This window comes from Amphibalanus amphitrite, unplaced genomic scaffold, assembly GCF_019059575.1.
Source record: "Amphibalanus amphitrite isolate SeventyFive unplaced genomic scaffold, NRLGWU_Aamphi_draft 000253F_arrow, whole genome shotgun sequence".
Lineage (NCBI taxonomy): Eukaryota > Metazoa > Arthropoda > Thecostraca > Balanomorpha > Balanidae > Amphibalanus > Amphibalanus amphitrite.
Genome location: NW_024881748.1, coordinates 130520 through 152307, shown reverse-complemented (window position 1 = coordinate 152307; position 21788 = coordinate 130520). Strand labels below are relative to the sequence as shown.

The 21788-nt window shown below is 48.3% G+C and overlaps 1 protein-coding gene across 2 annotated transcripts; it reads right to left on the bottom strand.

Annotated features, from left to right (window-relative positions):
- Window positions 1-6256: 6256 nt before the first annotated feature.
- On the bottom strand, window positions 6257-20823 carry LOC122386484 (gastrula zinc finger protein XlCGF26.1-like). 2 transcript variants are annotated; one of them, XM_043375723.1, is made up of 8 exons: window positions 20373-20823; window positions 13063-13322; window positions 12611-12833; window positions 12236-12387; window positions 11447-11653; window positions 10799-10907; window positions 7877-8005; window positions 6257-7673 (listed from the first exon to the last, which is right to left on the bottom strand). In XM_043375723.1, exons 2-8 carry the CDS (start codon window positions 13293-13295, stop codon window positions 6711-6713), a joined length of 2016 nt encoding a protein of 671 aa, XP_043231658.1. In that variant the 5' UTR covers window positions 13296-13322; window positions 20373-20823; the 3' UTR covers window positions 6257-6710. The 2 variants fall into 2 exon arrangements, with proteins under 2 accessions (XP_043231658.1, XP_043231659.1); XM_043375724.1 differs by having other exon boundaries at window positions 20760-20780.
- Between the last annotated feature and the right edge of the window lie 965 nt (window positions 20824-21788).

Here is a 21788-nt window from a genome sequence, read left to right as displayed (position 1 = left end):
CGAAAAGAAAAAATATCGAACGCAAAATATCGAACAGACAAAATATCGAACGCAAAATATCGAAAAGGTAGAATATCGAACGCAGAATATCGAAAAGGCAAAAATCGAACGCAAAATATCGAAATGGCAAAATAACGAACACAAAGCGTCGAAAAGGTAAAATATCGACTTGAAATGGCCCTCTGCGGACTCCTTAGAGCTCTGTCGGACTCTGTCGAAATTAGGTTTCGCTCGACAGATCTTCCGGGGCTATCAAACATAGGCGGATCCAACTCAGAGTTTTGGGAGGGGCAAACCATCACAATTTATTGTTTCTTTTCATGCACTGCCATAGACGTGATGTTAAAAATGATGTCCTTTGTGGAAGGCAATTGCCCTATTTGCCCTCCCCTGGATCCGCCACTGCTATCAAACACCGTTTGAGTTTTGAAAATCGGTCCAGTAGCTTCGGAGATAGGAGGGGGGGTCCAAATAGCCCCCCCCCAGTCAGTTGTGTTATGGAATATACCCCAGTCAGGCGCGGGTTAACATCATTTTAATTTCACTGCGTCGTCCATAAATCGTGCATTTTTATGTTTATAAGTGGGTATCTATAGCAGCAAGGGCCTATTCCTTCTTAATTAACATCTGTCATCCAAAATTAACAAACAACAATTGTCGTCCAAGATCCCTTGCATGCGTCAATTTTTGTACTTCCATACAGGCTTTTTTGGGTCCGATGCCAGTCTCTGAGAGCCATCAAAAGCCTTTCGAGCCTACGAGTATACTGCTTTCTGAAACCCTTCAGCAACTTCTGAGGGACCGACCCTGGTCGGAGGGCTCATTCGGTCTGGGGAGTCATGTAGGTCTCTGGAGTAGCCTCTAAGGGGTCGGTTTCCAAGGGGCTTTTAAACACGGTCTTCTAACAACGGTCTCGTAGGGTCCTTAATGGTCCACTGCGGATCCAGAAAAGTGGGTTGAGCTGCTGATGGTGGTGGCCAGACTAAAACAAGATTAGATGATAAAAACTAGCTGCATTTGCTTCGTTATGCTTTATTTGAGATAGGTACACTGTAATTTGAGATATTTTGCAGAACTTGTGTGTTTGTGGATAGTTTTCCAAAATCTTCGTTTTTCATAAAGCAATGATAATCACTCTAAAAAATATCGGGGGGGGGGGCGAAACTTCCAGAGGGGCGCCCCTTGAGAAAACTTTGCACCCCCATCCAAAATTACCTTCCGCCGCCACTGCTGAGATCTACAAAAAATATCAGAGTTTTCAAAGTCTGTCATGGACTCGCTAATTGCTCTTTGAGGCCTACAGATAACAGAGGGTCCAATGAGTTCGACAGAGCTCTAAGGAGTCCGCAGAGGGCCATTTCAAGTCGATATTTTACCTTTTCGACACTTTGCGTTCGTTATTTTGTCTTTTCGATATTTTGCGTTCGATATTTTGCCTTTTCGATATTTTGCGTTCGATATTTTGTCTGTTCGATATTTTGCGTTCGATATTTTGTCTTTTCGATATTCTGCTTTCGATATTTTGCCTTTTCGATAATTTGTCTTTCGATATTTTGCCTTTCAATATTTTGTCTTTCGATATTTTGTCTTTCGATATTTTGCGTTTCGATATTTTGCGTTTCAATAGTTTGCGTTTCGATATTTTGCTTTCAATATTATGCTATTCGATATTCTGCGATTTCGATATTTTGCAATTCGATATTTTGCGATTCGATATTTTGCGATTTCGATATTTTGCGGTTTCGATATTTTGCAATTCGATATTTTGCGATTTCGATATTTTGCAATTTCGATAATTTGCGACTTCGATATTTTGCTTTCGATAATTTGCGTTCGATATTTTGCGCTTCGATATTTTGCGTTTCGATATTTTGTCATGGAAGCGGTTTGCCCCCCCCAAAAAAAACTCTGAGCTGGATCCGCCTCTGTAAAGCGGAAATGGTTAGCATTTACACATATTCAAAAGGCACCGTTGGACAAACTGTACGAGCGCATAGCTGCAATATCAGGTTATGGAAATTTCCTCATGTTTAGGGCACAAATTATGAAGGGCAAGAATATACGTTTGCCCCTCCTCCAAAAATTTCTTAGGGGATGATGCCTCCTCTGCCACCCCGTATCCGTCGCCTCTGTAAGCGGTCACTGAAGGCCTGGGACCTGGGTTGCCGCTGCGTCACGTTGACGCTTATAATGCCTCCAAAACTAGGTTGAAGAGAGGAAAACTTCAATTGAACGCGAACGCTGGCAACGTATGATAAAGTAATGGGCATCTGGTTACATCTTCAGATGATCGAACAGAATAATCAGGTATATGGTTTCTTGTCTAAGCTTTGTCACAAATTATCGAGGGGGGGGGGGGACAAAAAGATGCTTTTGCCCCCCCCCCCACGAGTTTGCCAGGGGGCAGCTGCCCCCCCCCCCTGCCCCCCCCCCGAATCCGCCGCCCCTGCGGCTTTGACCTGACCCAAAAAAAAATGACCGAAGTGTTTCCGTCATTACTTTTGACGCTCTTTCGAATACCGCTTACCGCGTGTCGTTACGTGGCCCAGGAGCCAAGTTAAACGGGAGGGGTGGGGGGCGGGTGTGTGTGTGTTCACTGTTCAGACCTCCCCCCCCCCCCGGCCCGGCACGGAAGTCGCGGAGCACCGGCCCAGCGCGGGTTAACGCTCTTTCTGGCGTGAGCACTCAGATTTGACCTAGGACTAACAGTTAACCCGCGCCCCGCTGGGGGGGGGGGGGGCCGAATCTGCCCCTTCCCGTTTTTCGCCAATAACTTCTAAACGCGTTACGCCAGCGACGTCAGACTTTCAGTACCTTATCATACATCAATTTGACACGTTCCCTGAATATTTGAGGGAAATCCGTCGGAAATTTTATGAGAAATTGACGTTTTTGTGACGTCTTGTTCGCCATTTTCGCCTAAAAAATGGCAAAATTTCAAACGCCGCTAACATCTTCATTTTTAAAGGGATCAAGACGTAACAAAAAAGGTTAAACGTGATTCTACTTCGTCTATCAAATGGCTAAATCGGTTTTTTTGAAAATTTTGGATTTTGGCCCAATTTTTTTTTCTAAAAAAACTGACTTTTTTGGGAAAATAATTATAAAATCCAAAATTTTGAGTGTGTCGAAAAAAAACGGAATATATGTCAGAGAAGTGGTGTATGTGCACCTACATACCAATTTTTAGAAGAATCGGTTAAAAATGTGGGAGTTATTCAAATTTTTATGACGTCAAGACACACAAATTTAAAAAAAAAAAGATTTTTTTGGAAGTTCTAGACCTCGTACGGAAACAAAAATAGAACCATTCGACTCGCCGTGAAAAACTGCATCAGATAGATACCTTTTTAGGCCTTATCAACCAACTTCAAAATTTGACCTCACTTGACCTGACCTCGACCTGAAATCATCCAGAGGTGGTCCATATCACTTATTAAGTGTGCCTATTGAATTCTATGAGTAAAATGACCCATAAAACATGTGTCGCACATGCCCTTTTCTATATTTTGTTTTTGGTGACCTGACATGACCTGACCTGACCTTGACCTTTGAATGACATTATATGCAACGAATATTGTCTTGGTAGTCTAAGAACACGTTTTGGGCAATCAGTCTCAGTCCATTCTTCGGCAACTACGGTGCAAGGCCGATACTGTAGAAACTTGCATTTTGTACCCTTGACCTGACCTCTGACCTACTTAAGCAAAAAAAAAAAGGGCTCTTAAGATCCGCCTTGTTTAGAGCTTTCAATTGCCGTTTTCCCCGTCTTTCTATGACCATCGGTTCGGAAGTTAGACAGGGGGGGGGCAGAATCTGCCCCCCCCCCTCCCCCCCAGCAGGGCGCGTATGGCTGAATAGCCCAGCGGGGCGCGGGTTAAGCCTCCAGATGGCAAAAACTCGAAAAATAACAATTTTTAAAGAAAAAATGTTTTCCCGTAGGGTTGCTTTTGAATTAAAAAAAGATACATTTATTTTGCAAGCATCGTGTTACTCTCGTCAAGATGCATGGAATCAACTATTCATGACTGACCTTGAATGGTCAACTCGAAAATTTAACCCTCGCCGGCCGAGGTGGGGCCGCCGCCCCACGCCTAGGGCTTCTCTCGCGATAGCTCCGAACACGCTGGCGATGAGCTGAAACTTAGCATACCTGACCTTTGATTCTAGCCGGATCTTTTGACACCAACCGCATTTTCGGGTCAGGTCAGGTCACTGACCTATGTGCTATGACGTCATAAGCGAGCCTCTGCACGGTCTTGAGATGTCGCAACTTCGCAACGCCCTCACTGCCAGAGGAGCTTTCACAGGGAAATAAAACTTGCAAGATCTAGTAGCCGTTACGAGTCTCACAACTTGTATAGGTACCTATCTCGGATTTTTCCTAAAGGTCATATGAGGTCAGGTCATTTTCGTGACCTGACCATTTTAAGCCTATGGGGAAAATGAAACTGCTATTCTGGCGCCGGGAACGATCTCCAGATATCTCAAGCACACAGAATCGTGATTTGATACACTCCTTGCAAGATTCGATGCGTCACTTTTGCAATGTTGACCTTGTGTGACGTCATTTATGACGTCATCAAGGTCATATTAGTTTTTCGTCAATAACTCCCGATCGAATTGAGCTAGCGAGTCGGGAAAGCCACCAATGGACTCATGAAGACCTGCTGAATCGAATGATATGCGACATGACCTCACTCGACCAATTTCGTGACCTGGGGGCGCTGACCTGACCGTGACATGAGGTCAACACTCTAAGTCGACCTCACCCAAACAAAAAGTAAATCATTCGACGCGCCTAAGCGAGGCGAGCACGATGCTGCCAAAATCGCGGCTCTGCGGCTGTTTTATGCGAAGCTATTCACCAAAAACGGAACCGTACCTTGGGGCACTTGACCTGACCTCAGAGGTCACCGGTTGACCTAGGACCTTAAAATCGGGTATCAATCCATCTCTGCGTCTCGTAACGGCGCACACGCTCGTTTTTTTCCGCGACGCGCTAGCTCCACCAGGGGCGAAACGGCGAGGGGGAGGGGGGTCGTACCCGCCCCCCTCGGCCGGCTCGTATGTAGAAAACCAATACGTCCGGCGAGGGTACACCTCAGGTCAAGGGTCATAACCTAACGAAAAGGTTATGAGGCTAATCAGTCGATCCGTATCGCGTAGCCGAATGCACCAAGGCGTGTTCATCGCTCTAGTATGCCTCCATCAGAAGTTAAGCGAAAAACTGCGCCGATGCATTTCGTGACCTGAGATGACCCCGGGGACACGAGAGGGGCTTAGGGTGCCATTTTCCGGTTCAGTGTGTCTTGTTTACCTGTAATTTGGTGAATGAGAGTGTCAGAATGACGTTCGTCTGAAAGAGACGCCTTTGAATGTTCTCCCTTGGACTTTTACTGTAGAGGGCACAAAACTCAAACCGATCTGACCTTTAATCACCAATATAAAAATTCCGAGATATACATTTCATACATGCTGCTGTACTTATCAATGGTGGAAAGTTTCAAAGCCATCCGTCACTCGGTATAGCTGTGGCAAGCATTGGAACTTTTTCTAAGGTGAGGTCACTTGAAGTGACCTGGTAACCTGACCTTGAGGCTGGAGAGTCTTCGGTTTGAAATTTTACAAAATGCGCAGAAAAGATGTACCTACGATAAAGTATGCCCAAAACGGCGGTGCTCCGCGCCGGCGCCGCCCTTTTAAAGACATTTGTGAAAACTGCAAGGGGTGCGTTTAGTCAACACAAATCACCGAGGTCCACAATACGGGACGAGGTAAGCAATATGTAGGTGGCAATGCCATAGCGACAACAATATATTTCATCGTTTTATGCCACCATGGATGTTTTATGTATGTATTAACATCAAAAAGTCTTCCACATCCAGCGTGGCGATGACGGCTTAGATCCGAGTCATAGTTATAGGTAACAAGCATGCAGGTGGGAGAGAACAGTGAACACTCAGCACAATACATCAGCTGCCTTCCATTGGGTCGCGACAGAAACTTATCAACGTACCATGTCTTTACATATCCAGCAACCGAAGATCGAACATTTTACAAAAATCTAGAGATATTTGAAAATGTACCACAAATAATCGCCTCCCAAAACACCTAACAACAGATAACCTGAAAACCAATGTCAGAGATAACGCACCTGTGCACCTATACACCAATGTGATTCATGACTACAAAAAATAGGCTGCAGTCCGCATACAATCACGCAAAATGTCTGCATATCGATATATCGTAGACAAGAAAAAACACATCAAAATGCTTATAAGAATACAAAAATAGTAAACCCTGAGTAGCCATGATCATTCAGCATTCAAATAGAGTTTCATTCAGAAGCTTAACAGATGGGCTCGCGGAAGACAAATCACAAGCGTTACACGATTGTCACTAGGTCTTCCAGCAGCAACGTCAAGTACAGCATCTCTCTTTTATCACCACCACGCTCAACGTAGGTCGATTTCGAGATTGAATCCCCGACCTCTGATGGTGGTGAAGACGATCGGCTCCGTCCTCCCATTCAGAAAATGAGCTGCGGTCTCCATCACGCCGAGACTAACAGCAGCTGCCTGTGTCCAAAGGGGAACATTGGGGGCTTCACAGTTGGGACGAAACGCTGGGCGAGATCATGTTGGTATGGAGACCGGCGCTGGCTACACACAGCTCCCGCCATCCGGAAACATACCGCGCTGCCGGCATTACCGCTGTTGCTGCTGCTGCTGCTGCTGCTGCTGCGCAGCTACTGCGGACAGCTGGTGCAGCTGGTGCTCCGTCGCCAGACTGATCACCTGACTCTCCTGTCCCTCCGGCAGGTCCATCACAAACAGCTGCACCATCGGCTCAGTGGGCAGCGCCGGCTGCACGGCCGCCGCCGGCGGCTGCTGAGGCGGCGGCGGCGGCGACAGCAGTCCAGTCTTGCCACACTTGTCCTGATGCGCCTGCAGCTCGGTCCGCTTGCTGAACATGCCGCCGCAGCGGACACAGGTGTGGCCGGAGCCGGCGCCGTGCACCCGACGGACGTGGGCCGTCATATGCGGACGGGACGCGAACGCCTTCCCGCACTGTTTGCACAGGAACGGCCGCTCGCCAGTGTGCACGCGCATATGATTGTGCAGATCTCCCTGCTGAATGTAGGTCTTATCACACAGCTGACACTGGAACGGCCGCTCGCCTGTGTGGTAGCGCATGTGCACCGCCAGTAGCGTCCGCTTCAGGAACGTCTTTCCACACGTGTCACAACTGAAAGGTTTGTCGCCCGTGTGCATGATGCGTCGGTGCGAGCTGAGGTAGTTCTGCGAGACGAACAGCCGGCCGCACGTCTCGCAGCAGAAAGGCCGCTCGCCCGTGTGCACGCGCCGGTGCACCTTCAGTGATTCCTCGCGCACGAACCGCTTGGAGCAGAACTCGCAGGCGTGCGGCTTGACGCCGCTGTGCACGGGTACGTGTTTGGCCAGCTCCTCGGCCTTGTAGAACGACTTTGAGCAGCCGTCGTGCGGACAGATGTGCGGCCGGACGCCCGTGTGCGACACAGAGTGTTTGGCCAGCAGCTCCTGCGTGGCGAAGCCGCGGCCACACGTGTGGCAGACGTGGCTCTTTTCGCCCGTGTGGATGCCCACGTGCTGGGTCAACTGGTCGTTACGTCTAAACTGGGCTCCGCAGTACTGCGAAAGGCGAGAGATGAACCGAGGTCAGCTAGCAGGATGAAGCGGTTCATAGAAACACACAACAGGAAACGGGGGCAGGCAATCTGGCCATATGTAGCCAATCTATCCAGTGAAAACGGCGGCACACACGGCACACAGTACCGAGCGAGCAGCAGTCCCCAGCGCCGGCGGCTGCGATCGCAGAGCGCCGGCGACCGTACCTCGCACGAGTAGGGTTTTTCGCCGGTGTGGATCCGCCGGTGGCGTCGCAGGTCGCCGCTCTGGATGAACATCTTGCCGCAGAACTCGCACGTAAACGGCCGCTCGCCAGTGTGGAATCGCTGGTGGTTCTGAAAATACGATGGACATAAAATGATGAGGCAAGAACACGCGAGCTTAACATAGGCACACTAGTCGAAGAGCAACAGTCGGTAAAAATATTCCACGATATTACCAGATCCAAAAATGGTGTAAGAGTATAATAGTGGTGAATAGTAGGGAAACGCAGCGCGATTATTCAACCATTTCATCTCACGATTTTTTTTTTATTCGATCAGGTCCTTGGATTTGTGTTATATAATACTGAACGAGGCCGGTGTAAATAAATTTTCAAGACCGAGGTCCTTACTGGATTTTTGAACGAGGCCGAAGGCCGAGTTCAAAAATCAGTAAGGACTGAGGTCTTGAAAATTTATCACCGGCCGAGTTTGGTATGTATTTTACTGTATGCCAACGATGCCAACGATAAATTTATTTTCTGGACCGAAGCTCTTAGCCGACTTAGGAACGAGAACATCCCAAAATGTTGGCTTAAGTGCATTCTGGTAATGCATTTTTGACCGTGGTCAATTTGCTTACACCAGTTATTACCACACCCCTCTGGCTAATGTATTTGAATAGACCAGGCATACAGTAAATACCTATCTTGCACTATATAACCTGACTGTAGGTATAGCAGGCAGGTTATGTACCAAGTGACCTACCGGCTGCCGTAAGGGCCATCCTCTCGTAGCACTGTTCGTCGGAACCAATGTTAATCAAGCCCGGCAGCCAATCAAGGCTCACGGAAGCAATATCATTAGCGGTAGCCCGGCGGCTGGTTCGGTGACGGCAGCTTCCCCGTCCCCCGCAGACTGTTCCCTAGATAGGATCCCTTGCTCGGGCGGGCCGCGCTCACTTGTGATGACTGGCTGGCGGGTCTTCTGGCTAAAGTTATACTTAATATAATGGTCAATGATGTAATATAACATTAAAATAATTATAAAAAGAGGAAGCGATTACTAGCATAGTAATTTTAAAACTTTTTTTTTCATTGCCCAGTCATCACAATGATCTATTTCGCTAGCTCCAAGCAGCACCACATCGCCTACACGAGAGTACCGAGAAGAATAAAAAAAGATCCCGGCTCCGTCTCAATACGGACAACGCGCTCACTTTTCGGCTAAGTTCTGATTCAGTTAGAGCTAAAACGGCGAAGGATCGTGCCGCATCGACCATCGACCCTCCGTCGGTATGCAGGAAACCGATAGGCTCGGCGAGGGTCACAATGTGACTTTGAAGAACTGTCATAGGAACGGCGGTAGTAGCTTTAAGGTTACTCGAGCACAGAGCCCACACATGAAGAAGAAAAAAAATGGTCAACACGTCTCGCTAAAATTTTGTCGCAATAATATCTAATAAGCATATCGGATTGGAGATGAAAGTCTTTGGATGCTATCAAGGCCGTATAAGAGCTGGGGCTGGATGCTATGCAATCTTGCTATGCACCAGTAAAACGCCTTTTTGGGCGAGAAACAAGCGAGCGAGAGGGTGAGCCTTGCACGTGCAGAATTGCGAGGGGGTACTTCCTAATGACTTATTCACGGCATTCTACTAACCGGCATACTACTACTATTCACGGCATTCTCCACAGATGTGCGACATTTGAGCGCAATCGGTTCAGCCGTTCTGGAGATCTGGAAGCGGCAACCAGCACGAGCGCACGTGCAGTAACGAGCGAGCCGACGCCTTGGCGAGGGAAGCCGCCGAGCTAGACCAGGCCGGCGCCCCCCTGGACGTCAGGAGTATCACCCGCGCCGCCGCCAGGGCCGCTCGCCGCTCTTGGCAAGAGAGCTGGCCCGACGGCTGGTACCGCTCCATCTTCACGGACCACTCTGCCCGCGCCGGTCCGGTTTGACAGTCGAGAGGCCGCGGTGGACGTTCATCAACTTCGGGCCGGCCACTGGAGCATGTCAGCCCAGTACCTCCACCGTATCGGCCGCCGGCCGACCGCCGCCTGCCCTGGCTGTGCGGACGCCGGCTATCCGGCCGCCCGGTGCCTGGTGTGCGAGGAGGAGGCGGACACCCCGCAACACGTCCTGCTGCGCTGCCCGTGCCTCTGCGGGGCCCGCCTCCTCGCCATGGGCAACATCTACGGACGCCCCACCGACTTGAGACGGGACGACGTGGTGGCGGCCTTGGCCGCCGGCTTTCGGTCCTTCCAGAGCCGAACGACTACGCCCCGGTGACGGGGCCAGGGGAATACAACAACAACCGCTGGGTCCCAACCGACTTTTGCACGGCACCCTACTAAGCGGTCCACAGCCGTGTACCAAATTTGAGCGCAATTGGTTCAGCTGTTCTTGAGACCCGAAAACGACCCCTGCACGTGCGCACGTGCAGCAGCATCCCAACCGTGACACATGGGAATGCATTGCCTGGTGGGTGGGTGCCTAGCTACATGCCAAGTTTCAGCGTAATCGGTCCAGTAATTACCGAGATATTGTTATTGTTGCAAAACTGACACCTCTTCGTTTTGCACGTGACACGTGCATAAGGAGTGGGATCACCCACATGCATCGGTAATAGTTCAATGCTTGGCAAATAGAAGGAACGAAGCTACCCTTTAAAAATTACCGCAGGCCAATCGGCCCAGCGGTTGTTGAGATATAAGCCTCCCAAAAGCGTTACAGGCCGGAGCGCCACCGAGTCGCTCGTCCTGAGATTTTCCGTTATATTGAAAAGACTTCGCTTCGCTCGCTAGCTCGCTCGTAACAAGGTCGAACAACAAAAATCATTACATGCTGCGTTGCGTGGAACGAAAGCACGTACAGAAAACAAAGAGAGCTGCAAAACGCGAGGAGTACAACTTTGTGAAATCTTACCTTCAGCTCGTCGGAACGTTTGAACCTTTTGAAGCAGACTTCGCAGGAGAAGGGCTTCTCCCCGGAGTGGATGCGAGCGTGTTTATTCAAATCGCCAACTTGTACAAACCTGGAAACCAAGCCCGAGTCACAGATGAAGGAATTACAGAAAACCAAAATGCCGTTGTCTCGCATAACCGCATTAACCCTTCTATCCAAACATTGACTGGAGAGACTAAACAGCGAGGTTTCCGTAGCTTAGAAACCGACCTGACAGCTGTTCTTTGCTTACTTTCCATCTAGTTAGATCGAAATACATAAAAGAGCAGAACGAGCATCGCTTTCAAGCAAATTCATGTTACATGTAAATGTGCAAAAATATCAGAAGTATAATAATGAATCTGCGCACTAATGAGCACAGCAAACTGTCATACATTTATTCCGTACCAGATTCTTGATTCGTGGGCAGAAGAGCAGCCTCCGAATGATGTCATAATGAACTTCTTACCACAAAAAACGTGCGTTTGTATAAACAGGTAGCATGAACCAAGACTTCAGACGCCTGTGTGCGTGACCGGGTCCGCTACATTTGTGGATTTTTCATCTACATCTATGCACAATTAAATAACACATCCGCAATATTTTTTACAACCTCCTAGAGTGACTCACCGTTTTCCGCACACGGTACAGAGATGGGCCCGCTCGTTGGTGTGAAACTTGGCGTGGACGGCCAGCTGGTCGGCCGAGCGGAACAGCTTGCCGCACTCGAGACACTGGAACTTGCGCTCGGCGGTGTGAGAGCGCATGTGTTTCATAAGCTTCGCCCGGGTCGGATACACCTTGCTGCAGTACTCGCAGACGTTTGACTTGGAATCTCTGCCGAGGGACAGGTCAAAGCATGTTAAAATGACTTGCATTTCTCTGATACCGTGCTGTTAGAAAGGCATTTGAAGGTACCTATTCGACATTTGTTCATGCCCACTGTGATAACATGATTGGTAACAGCATTCGATTCGAAACAGCGACACACGTCCTCCTGACTGGAACCCTACCATTATATTCACGGAAACTTGTAATGCATGCATTCCATGAACACTAAACGCAGCGACATCTACTCATCTTTTGGTAAAAAGAATGTCCCTGGTGCGCCATCTGGGACAAACCGAGCACATTCGTAGAGCACCAGTCGTCAGTCGAAATGGTCGAAAGACAAAAAGGCAGCCTTTGAGGAGAGTCGACTGATGTAAATGTAAATCACGGGCAACTATGACAAGCAGTGTCACCTCAGTTGCGTCTTCACCATAAAAATATAACATCAAATACATAGGTGGCCTCGGTGACCATCGTTTGGCAATTGTCATTATTGTCATGAATCATTAGTGGAAGAATCCAACGCAAGTCTGCGTTTACAGGGCCAGATATCAAACATGACCATGCCGATTTAAAGTGCTGACTCACGGGTGCACCCTTCGGTGGATGGAGAGGCCGTACTCGGTGGAGAAGGTCCTGCCGCACACACCGCACGGGAAGGTGTCACCGTCACCGGCGGCCGGGGCAGTCGCCTCCTCCGCCGGCTCGCAGCCGCCAGCCGCTGGCTTAGTCTCCTCATCCTGTCAACAGGCCGTCCAGCCGGCAGTGGTTAGCTACTCCGCCAAACTACCGCGGCAAGGACACGACGGCAAAGTGCTTCAGTGTTCGCAGGCGAGGGGCACCGCATTCGGAGCTAATGTCATGTGGTTTTGGTTCCACGTCTGGCCCCGTCCCAATGGCAGACCTACGACCGACCAGTCACTCGCCGACCACCAGGCGGGCGGGCCGAGCCGGTGCGCTCACCTGGGATGAGGCGTCAGCCGACGGAGAGGGCTGTGGCACGCCATCCGACTCCTGCCGCGCCGGGTCCGCCGGGCGCCGGCAGCGCTGGAACCGCTGGCGCAGGTCGGCCTCGGCAGAGCGCACCTTCTGCTCAAACTCGTCCACGTAGATGACCAGCCCGAAACAGGCGCCGCACACCACCTGACCGGCCGGGTCGACCTGCTCCCGCAGGATCACCGACAGTCTGAAAACAACAGCAAACGGCTGTGAAAGGTGGCCAGAATGTAGCAAACTACCAATCTGTCAGTATTTTGAAGACAATGTTTATTAATTTAGGCAGTTACATGAACCTAATTTGTTTTGGTGGCTGATCTAGCATCCAAACTATGCGCTAAAGTGCTATCAGTTCGAAGGTTTCATTAGGTGAAAAACGGAAGGAAATAGCATGTCCCTCCTTACCAAAACACTCTTACCTTTTGTGCAGCGTCATATTCGTTTCCTCAGTGTAGGTGCTGTGTGCATGCCAGGCCTTGTCGCCATCAGATAGCTCAGTGCAGCAAACCAGGCATAGCGGGCCCCTGTGTGGCAGCACGGCAAGAGGCACCTCTTCCAGTGTCACCACCTGTGAGCCCAGCATCAGCGAGCCTGCGCTGCTGACGGCCGGCAGAGACTCCAGCGGACGCGGCTCCGCAGCGCGCCACTCCATAGTAGGTACCCCTGAGACACACAGCACCTGTGGTGACATAGCATCCGGTCAGATACATGTATCACACGCACACGTGTATTATTATTATTATTATTCTTGTACAGGGTGTCCCAGAAGTCTTGAAGCTTTTTTATTTTTGTCGTGTGACCTTGCTATGCCACCGATTAAGGCGAATCATGCCTCAAACGAAAGATAATGAACTGAAATTTTGTATTTTCATGCGTAGAGCACCACTTTAGTCAGTTGGCCCCCGTTGTGAGTCGCACAAGATTGAGCACGAGAGATCACGTTCTTCGCTGCCGCCAAGATCTCCCGGTTTGCGAAACACCGGTGTTGCCATGCCCGTTTCTTGTCAGCTTCAGAGTCTTATTCCCTAAAGCGAGCGACATAATATTATCCACATATATTTCCGACGGGTTGATATTTGTTTTAGCCCCATAATAATGCGACGAATCAAAGGATTACAACGAGCTGTTGCTTAGCGTGCTCAAGCAGCTGAGCCTTATTTCCGTAATGGATGCGTGCAAACATGTCAGGAGACTTTCTGATCAGTAAATCATTATGTTGCTAATAGTAATTCGTATTCGTTTCGGGCTACACTGAGGTAAAAAATTGTTAAAAACCAAATATTTCGGCTTTATTGAGTAGCCTTGTTCACTGGTCAGAGTGACGTCATATTTCAAACTAGTGGACAAGGCTACTCAATAAAGCCGAAATATTTGGTTTTTAACAATTTTTTACCTCAGTGTAGCCCGAAACGAATACGAATTACTATCATTTACCTGAGGAAGATTAGAAATGACACTTCGTCAATATGTTGCTAATGTTTTCTCGGAGATCCAATACTCTGTTTCCTGGCGGCTGGCTCGCTTCATGAAATAAGGGTCTGCAAAGCTGACCAGAAACGGGCTTGGCGACACCGGTGTTTCGCAAACCGGGAGATATTGGCGGCAGCGAAGAACGTGATCTCTCGTGCTCAATCTTGTGCGACTCACAACGGGGGCCACCTGACTAAAGTGGTGCTCTACGCATGAAAATACAAAATTTCAGTTCATTCTCTTTCGTTTGAGGCGTCATTTGCCTTAATCGGTGGCATAGCAAGGTCACACGACAAAAATAAAAAAGCTACAAGACTTCTGGGACACCCTGTATTATGACCTCCATACAACAATGGCTCTTCCGGTCACACAGTAATAAAATCACACAGTAAGTTCTAAAGTGACAAGCACACATAACATCGCATCTTCATGGCGGCAAAGTTCATGACGAGCACAATAAACACAAAGTAATCCTAGACCACTTTTTCTCAGTAACTACTGACAGTACGGTGACTAGTTTTCAGAGTCGTGCATTAGGTTTCCAGCGATGAGCAGTTTGGGTGGTGTTCTACAAAACACCACTAATATTTCATTGGTGCTCCAGCTTGCAAGTCCTTGGTCATACCTTCCTGGTCCGTGCCCACCACTGGTCCGACCTCCCCACCACCTGTCCCTTGTCCAGGCTGTAAGGCCTGAAAAAGGCACCTGGATGGAGAGCTAGCTAAGCCCAGCTTTCCTTGTGAACGAAGGTAGTAGGACATATGTGGATTGTAGGTAGGTGGATTAAGTAAATGGCTCACTGTATCAGTGAATTATCAGGTGTGGTATAGCTAAGCATAGCAAAATTCAATCTTCTATTAACAAGCGCTTTAACACCATTTAATAACTGAAAAATAATAATATACATAAAAGTTAGTTAAGCTCTTACTTTCTAGGTAAGCTTGAAGACTGAAGAGACACCATGCAGCAATGCTTACAATATTCTATATACCTACACAATATCTATTCAGGACCAACTTAGCCTGGGCCCTGTCCCATTATACTCAGCTGGTATAGCATTGGAGTTTGGATTCCAGGTAGTGAGAGCCTGGGTTCGAGTTGCTCTGGCACTCGTTTTTTGAGACTCCTGACGGGGATGGTCTGCAGTTGGTGGGAGCAGTCCTAGCCAGTTGAAGTCTGTTGAGTGGGACAGGCCATGTCCAGCTTTTATGGCATGTTAAACTTAGGCATCTAAATTATCCTGTTGCTCGGAATTGAGCAATCGGACGGTAGGGGACAGACTCTACGCAACAAGCTCTGCTTACTTCTATGAAAAATAGTTTGTAATAAAAATATATAAATAAAAATATTTTGACGGTCCTTCAGACTGTCAAAGACCCCTTCAGCCCATGAGAGCCTCGTAAGCCGTCTGAGGGTCATGTAAGCCGTCTAAGGGCCACTCAGACCGACAAAAGGGCCCCTTGAACTTGCAGAGGGCCCTCTCAGACAAACTAACGGCCAGTTCATGTCATTTGAGGTCCTCCTCAAACCGATAGGGCCCCTCAGATCGACATTGGATCCGATCTGAGATCTCTCAAACCGACATAGGGTCAGACCAACAGTCGGAAGCCAACAGATCACCAGAGGGCCCTTCAGGTGAACAAAGGGCTCTCTCAGGTAAATTGAGGGACCCATAGACCGGCAGGGGCCCCTCAGAACAGCAGAGGGCCTCTCCAGGTCGGGAGAAGGCCCCTGAGACTGACAGAGGCCCCTCATGTCGATAGAGGACCTCCTAGGGTGGAAAAAAACATCCAGTTGATAGAGGCCCCGCCCCTTGGACGAACAACGGGCCCCTCAGGCCGATTGGGAGCCCCTCAGACTGACAGATGGCCCTCTTAGTCCAAAAAAGCCCCTCATGTAAATAGCGGTTCCTTTAGACTAACAGAGGGTTCTTCAGATGTTCTACAATAAAATATGCATATCACTTACACCTTGTTTTTGTGCACAGTGCACACACCGTTGGGCGTTGGACTCATCCCATCCACCTAAACCTTGACCCCCTGGTTTTAAAAGGGCCCCCAAAGCTCTAAAATTGGGGCTCCCTTGGCCAAATTATGGCTACGCAGCTGCATCAAAGGATCTGTCACAGGGCCTTTGTCTTGCCGAGGGCACACTGTGTCAGCCAGGGCCCCTGACCTGGTGTGATGGGGTCCCTTTTGGGCTCCAAGGGGGGCATGGCCCCTATGGTGCCTCCCTTGACTACACCCCTGCCAGTAGGCAGTGGGTACCTAATCTCAGGTTGGGTCACTGACTCACCTGGTTACAAAACTATTGCAACATATTCAGGGTAGGTAGGCTTAGAACTTGAAAGGAGTTGCTAGCATTGGGATAACTTTATTACTTACCTGCTTGCTTACTTCCTTTGCTATTACTTGCAACATTTTATGCTTTGCAAGAAGCATAAAATGAATAAAAAACAGTACTTGGCACACCTGACACCAGTAAAAGTAAAAATCATAACAGTACCTTCTTAAAAGCCAGAATCAAATATCTTTAACTTAAGGGCAATGTTTCACTGAATGCTGCTACCATGCTGATATTGCAATTTGCAGCCTGACATCACAGTTCACACTGCTGGTAGTGTTGGAGCAATGGGTAGTGATGTCACTATTAGTAAGCCTTGCGTCCCACTTCCCAGAAATATGCCAGGTTGGGACAACGGAGATATATAAATAGACCAAAACAAACCTAACCTGACCTGACCTAACAGCTAACCTTACCTACAACAGTATCTTGCAGCTTCCTGGGACGCCAGACTTACTTATACTTTAGTTTAGTTTATTCCATCAATCATCCACAGGCACACACCCAATGATGGATGAAGCCATGATATAAAACAATAAATACATTACATACAGCACCAACACCTTTGACCTTAACACATAGGACAGGGGCTGTGATACTGTGATGTCTCCATGGAAACCCAATTTGACATGTGTGATAGCAGCGTGCTGCTATCATCAGTGACACCACCATGGCCCTGTTTCACAGATGATAGCAGCACGCTGCTATTCCATTCCGCGAACTGATGTCACACTTCTGGTAGGTAGGTATAGTCGGTCAAATATGTATCTTTCCCGGCCGGCCCTCCCCACGCTGGGCAGGTCGGTAACTTGGCTGAATCCGCCGGCCGCTGCGAGTACTACGGAGGGGAGGGGACAGGTTGTGCGGTTGCCGCGTCGGCCAATGAGCGCGGACCTGGCGAGCGGGCTGGGGCCACGGCGTGTTGACCTAATATGGTCAAAGGTTCATGCCCTGCGGGTATGGTCTGCGGCCAGCTGGCCCACTGATTGAGCCACAGCACCGGGTCGCGGAAAGGTTTCGATAGGTATCTGAATTGGAGAGTGGAGACCGTTAGCTTGAACTTGAGTGTAGTCGCTCTAGGTTTGAGATGCCGTATCACTGCACCGTTTTTGAAAAGGGGAGAATTATTCAGTTGAGTGATGAGGGTAGAACGGTTGCAGAAATCTTTAGGAGGGTTGGTTTAGGAGGTTGTTTTAGGAGGGGGCGGTTTTACGCCCCCCCCCCGTCTAACTCGACTCCTGAGCGTCGTAGAGACAAGCGGCAGGCGGCGTTCGAAAGAGCGATAAAAAACGTTTTTACTTCTGATACTTTTTCTTAAATAGCTTTTGATCCAGACAAGATAAAGGATCGATTCGAACGTCATCGTTCTTAGCTTGTCAAAGCGCATCGAAAGCTATATCATGTGACCTCGAAAGGTCAAGTTGAAAATTTGACCTAAGGTCAAGGTCATGACCTGACTGAAATAGGTCATGTTGCATATCATTCGATCTGCATTGATCAGACAAACATGATAAACGTCGAACGGAGTCTCTATTTCTATTCACTCAAAAGTTATTGCAGAAAACCCCCGCTGGTGACCTCAGGTGACCTCGGATGACCTAGCGACACCTTCCAAAGGTCACCGGTGACATCTTTCGGTAGAATGACCACCAGGGACCTGCAACACCATGATCCTGAATATATTGTGTGGATCGGGTGGCATTCAGATGAAGTTGAAATTTATCCCATTGACTTATAATGGGGAGGTTGTGAGATTGACCTGACCTCAGGTCATAGATAAAAAAAAATCCGAGACATACATTTTGTGGATATTGTCACCCTTACTAACTCCTGAAAGTTTCATATCGATCGGTCAACAGTTGTAGCTTTGGTGCAAGTTCAAACTTTTTGTGACGTTAGGTCACTCAAACCGACCTGTTGACCTGACCTTAACCCGCGCACCGACGGGGGTCTGCGCCAACTTAGTACCGACGGGGGGGGCGGATGACCGCCCCCCCCCTGAGATCTCGAGAACGAAGCAAGATAGCGACAAGCGGTAAACGGCATCGGATACGCACGGACAAGGTCTACAATTTTTACTAAGGTCATTTTCAGGTCAGGTCAAAGATGACGTCACAGGGGTCGAAAAAGTCAAAATGGCGGCGCTAGATATGGAGAGGGTTTTTCTCGAATAACTTTCGAAGTAGTCAAGATAGGAACAAACTAAGGGCATCATCGTGATCCTCTCGTCAATCCGCATCGAATGATCCATCCGCGCGGCTGTATCTTGTTCCTGTAAGGAGTTATTGGCAAAAAACCTTTGGTGACCTTTGATGACGTCACATGACCTTACAGCTGCCCAACAGCAAAACAGACCTCAAGGTAGTGAAGGTTGATCGTATGTGAAGTCATGTATGGTATATGGGGCCATTCCGACCCGTTTTAGTGGTAAAAACAGGGAGTTGATTTTTCCCCCATTGACTTATAATGGGGAGGTCGCGAAATTGACCTGACCTTAGGTCACCGACATCAAAATTCCGAGATATACAAATTGTAGCTACTAATGACCTAATAACATCCTGCGACTTTCAAAGGCCTCCGACATCTACTGTAGCTCTGGCACGGTGACAAAGTTGCAAAAAAGTGACTTGAGGTTGGGTCATTCAAAGTGACCTGGTGACCTGACCTTAAAAGTAAGGAGGTTCAAACTTGCACACCATGTGTAAAATTGATGAGAGAATAGTCATACCAAATTTCGCGGCGCTTCCCGCTATCCGCGAAAAACCTCAGGGGGGGCGGATATCCGCCCCCCCCGTCGGTGTGCGGGTTAAGTCATATAAGGTCAAAATTCGCACACAGTATGCGCAATAGATGGAAAAACAGGTATGCAAAATTTGGTGGCGCTGCACGCCGCCGTTTTTCGGCTATCTGCGAAAAACCTGGGGGGGGGGGCGCAAATCGCCCCCCCCCCGGCCCGGCGCAGGTTAAGATTTTCAGTAGATATGGCTTAACGCTTTCCCGTTAATGCCAAAAAAAAGGAAAAAAGTTTTTGCTTTATCAAAAAATAACCGGTCATAATTCGATTAAATATTTCTCTTGCGCTAATCATCATATCACCAAGCATTCAATCGTATCAAGAGCAACCATCTTAATTTTTAGGTCAGCGACCCCTGTTGAAACACCAGATAATCCTTTGATAGCTCATAGCACTCAGTCTACAATTTACACGGCGCATGAAAGCACAGCCATCATTAGACCATCGCGCTGCCCTCACATTCGTTAGATTCCTAACGCATCCGCTTGCTCGCCTCTCCCGGCCAGACCCGCCGGAGCACCCGGCGGCGAGGCCGTCCAGTGCTGGTCTGCGGTCACTCTCCAGCCGGCCGCTGTGTAGCTCCGCCCCCCGCGCGTGACGTCACAGGGCCGCCAGAGCCACCAGGGCAGCTGGGGTGTGGGCTCAGCCAACTATCGAATCCAGACCGTAGCGCCACTTGGCGGCCGGGAAAGATACATATTTGACCGACTATACCTAGTATTGGAGGAATAGGCTTGTCGACATCTCCATGGAAACCCAATTTGAAACATGTTATCATAATCCCAGTGTGCTGCTATCATTGTGCTGCTATCATTGGTGACACCACCATAACGTCCGCTCAAGAAAGTTGAGATAACTCACCCCCAAAATAACATAATATAAGGACCACTCAACGTGCTTGAAAATTTCCAAAAAATGCCTCAACCACCTACTTGCTCTATGCAAATTGCAATTCAATGCAATACCTGCGCTGGGATGGGATGTATCAGTATATCATATCAATATTATGGGCATGGCATTACAGGATTCTATATCAAAGTATTGCAAAAACGTCCTCGCCGTTTCACAGCCCACCCTATATATACCGCTATATATTTGCTATATACATGGCCTTGTACCCACCAGAATCGGCTCGGCGCTTTCGACGCTTTGCGTTGTGACTGTGAGCCAAGCTGTGAGCTGAGCGTTGAGAGTTGGTTGTGAGCGTCCAAGCTTATTGATGTTTCCATAGAAACCCAATTCACCGCTTCAGTGAAGCACGCTGAAGAGGAGTGGCGTGAAGCTGGCGTGAAACGAGCTCCACGGTAATGGGCTCCTGAGAATTGCCCTATAGATATCAGGGTATATAGATTATGGAACAACAAGGCTATAGATGCAAGGCTATAGATGGCCTTTTGGATTCTTGGAATCGCCTGAGGAGAATTGAGAAATCGCGGTAGCCAGCCCCGAGAGTGAAGTTGCAACGCATGCGCATAATGACTCAACCCTGTACTGGCGTAAATGACTGACACTGCTCACGGACTCAATCAGCAAATCAGCGTCCCGACTTTCATCAAAAGGTGTCGCTAGCGACAGGTAAATCCGACCCCCACCGGACACGATTTGGTAGCCGAGGTCTGTGACGTCAGCCGGGCGTGAAGTTTTCCCTTCACCATAGGCTTCACACACAAACTGGCCGAAGTTCATGCCAGGATAGCCCGGCTTGAAAGTGCAAAAATGATTAAATTTTGCCCTCAATAGATTCATTGCTTCATTTTATAACTAAAAACGTCCGTTATTAGGCCTCAATGAAGGTAAAAAGTACTCAAAATCGAAGTTCAAGAAGATGCTGTCCGAGCACAATCTGGTAACATCACGTGACCTCTTTTAAGCAGAATGTATATAATTCAAGGATGTTATTACACGATTGCTGCCTAAAACATCATAAATAATACGCTTGTAACATTTATTGCTTCTGTTTAAGTCATAACATTGCAAAACGCAAAGTTTATCATGGCAGTCACGTGACCAAAGGTATAGCAGGGGTTGGGACAAGCACTCAAAGGATTTCAAGTTTTTTAATTAAATTATATAAGTTTCATGATGAAATTGAAAGAATGTATTTTTTTCCTAATGAAATACAAATTTTCGTATGTAAAATATTTTCCTTTTGGGCGAAATTCTCCATATAAGAAATGTCAGTGACGTCACCAGGGCTTTACTCAAAACATCCGACCAACATCCGACCTACCTGTTTCTTATAGGTATCTTGGGTAAATCCTGCTTGCGAACACATTTAAAGAATGGAGCAGCTGCGCTGTTTCTGCCTGCTATCCTTCCATCTTAGTATCAACTTGGTATCAACTATGCCCTTTTTAGCTAACTTTAGACTGAATGAATGAATGAATGAATGTATTTGTCCACGACCCCATTTGGGGTAAGGGAACTGGGCTGCATGTTGCGGTTATGTACACACGAAACGACAATATAAACACACAAGCGGGAGGATCGCTCTCATAACAGCGACTCCCAAGTCCTAACGCACTCATCTAACACATA

Excerpts from the sequence above, each read along its gene's own strand:
- LOC122386484 (XM_043375723.1), bottom strand. The coding sequence starts at position 13,295 with ATGGAGTGGCGCGCTGCGGAGCCGCGTCCGCTGGAGTCTCTGCCGGCC. Across the intron at positions 10,908-11,446 it reads TGTACCGTGTGCGGAAAACG|GTTTGTACAAGTTGGCGATT; the intron begins GTGAGTCACTCT and ends CTTGGTTTCCAG. Across the intron at positions 8,006-10,798 it reads AACGTTCCGACGAGCTGAAG|AACCACCAGCGATTCCACAC; the intron begins GTAAGATTTCAC and ends TCGTATTTTCAG.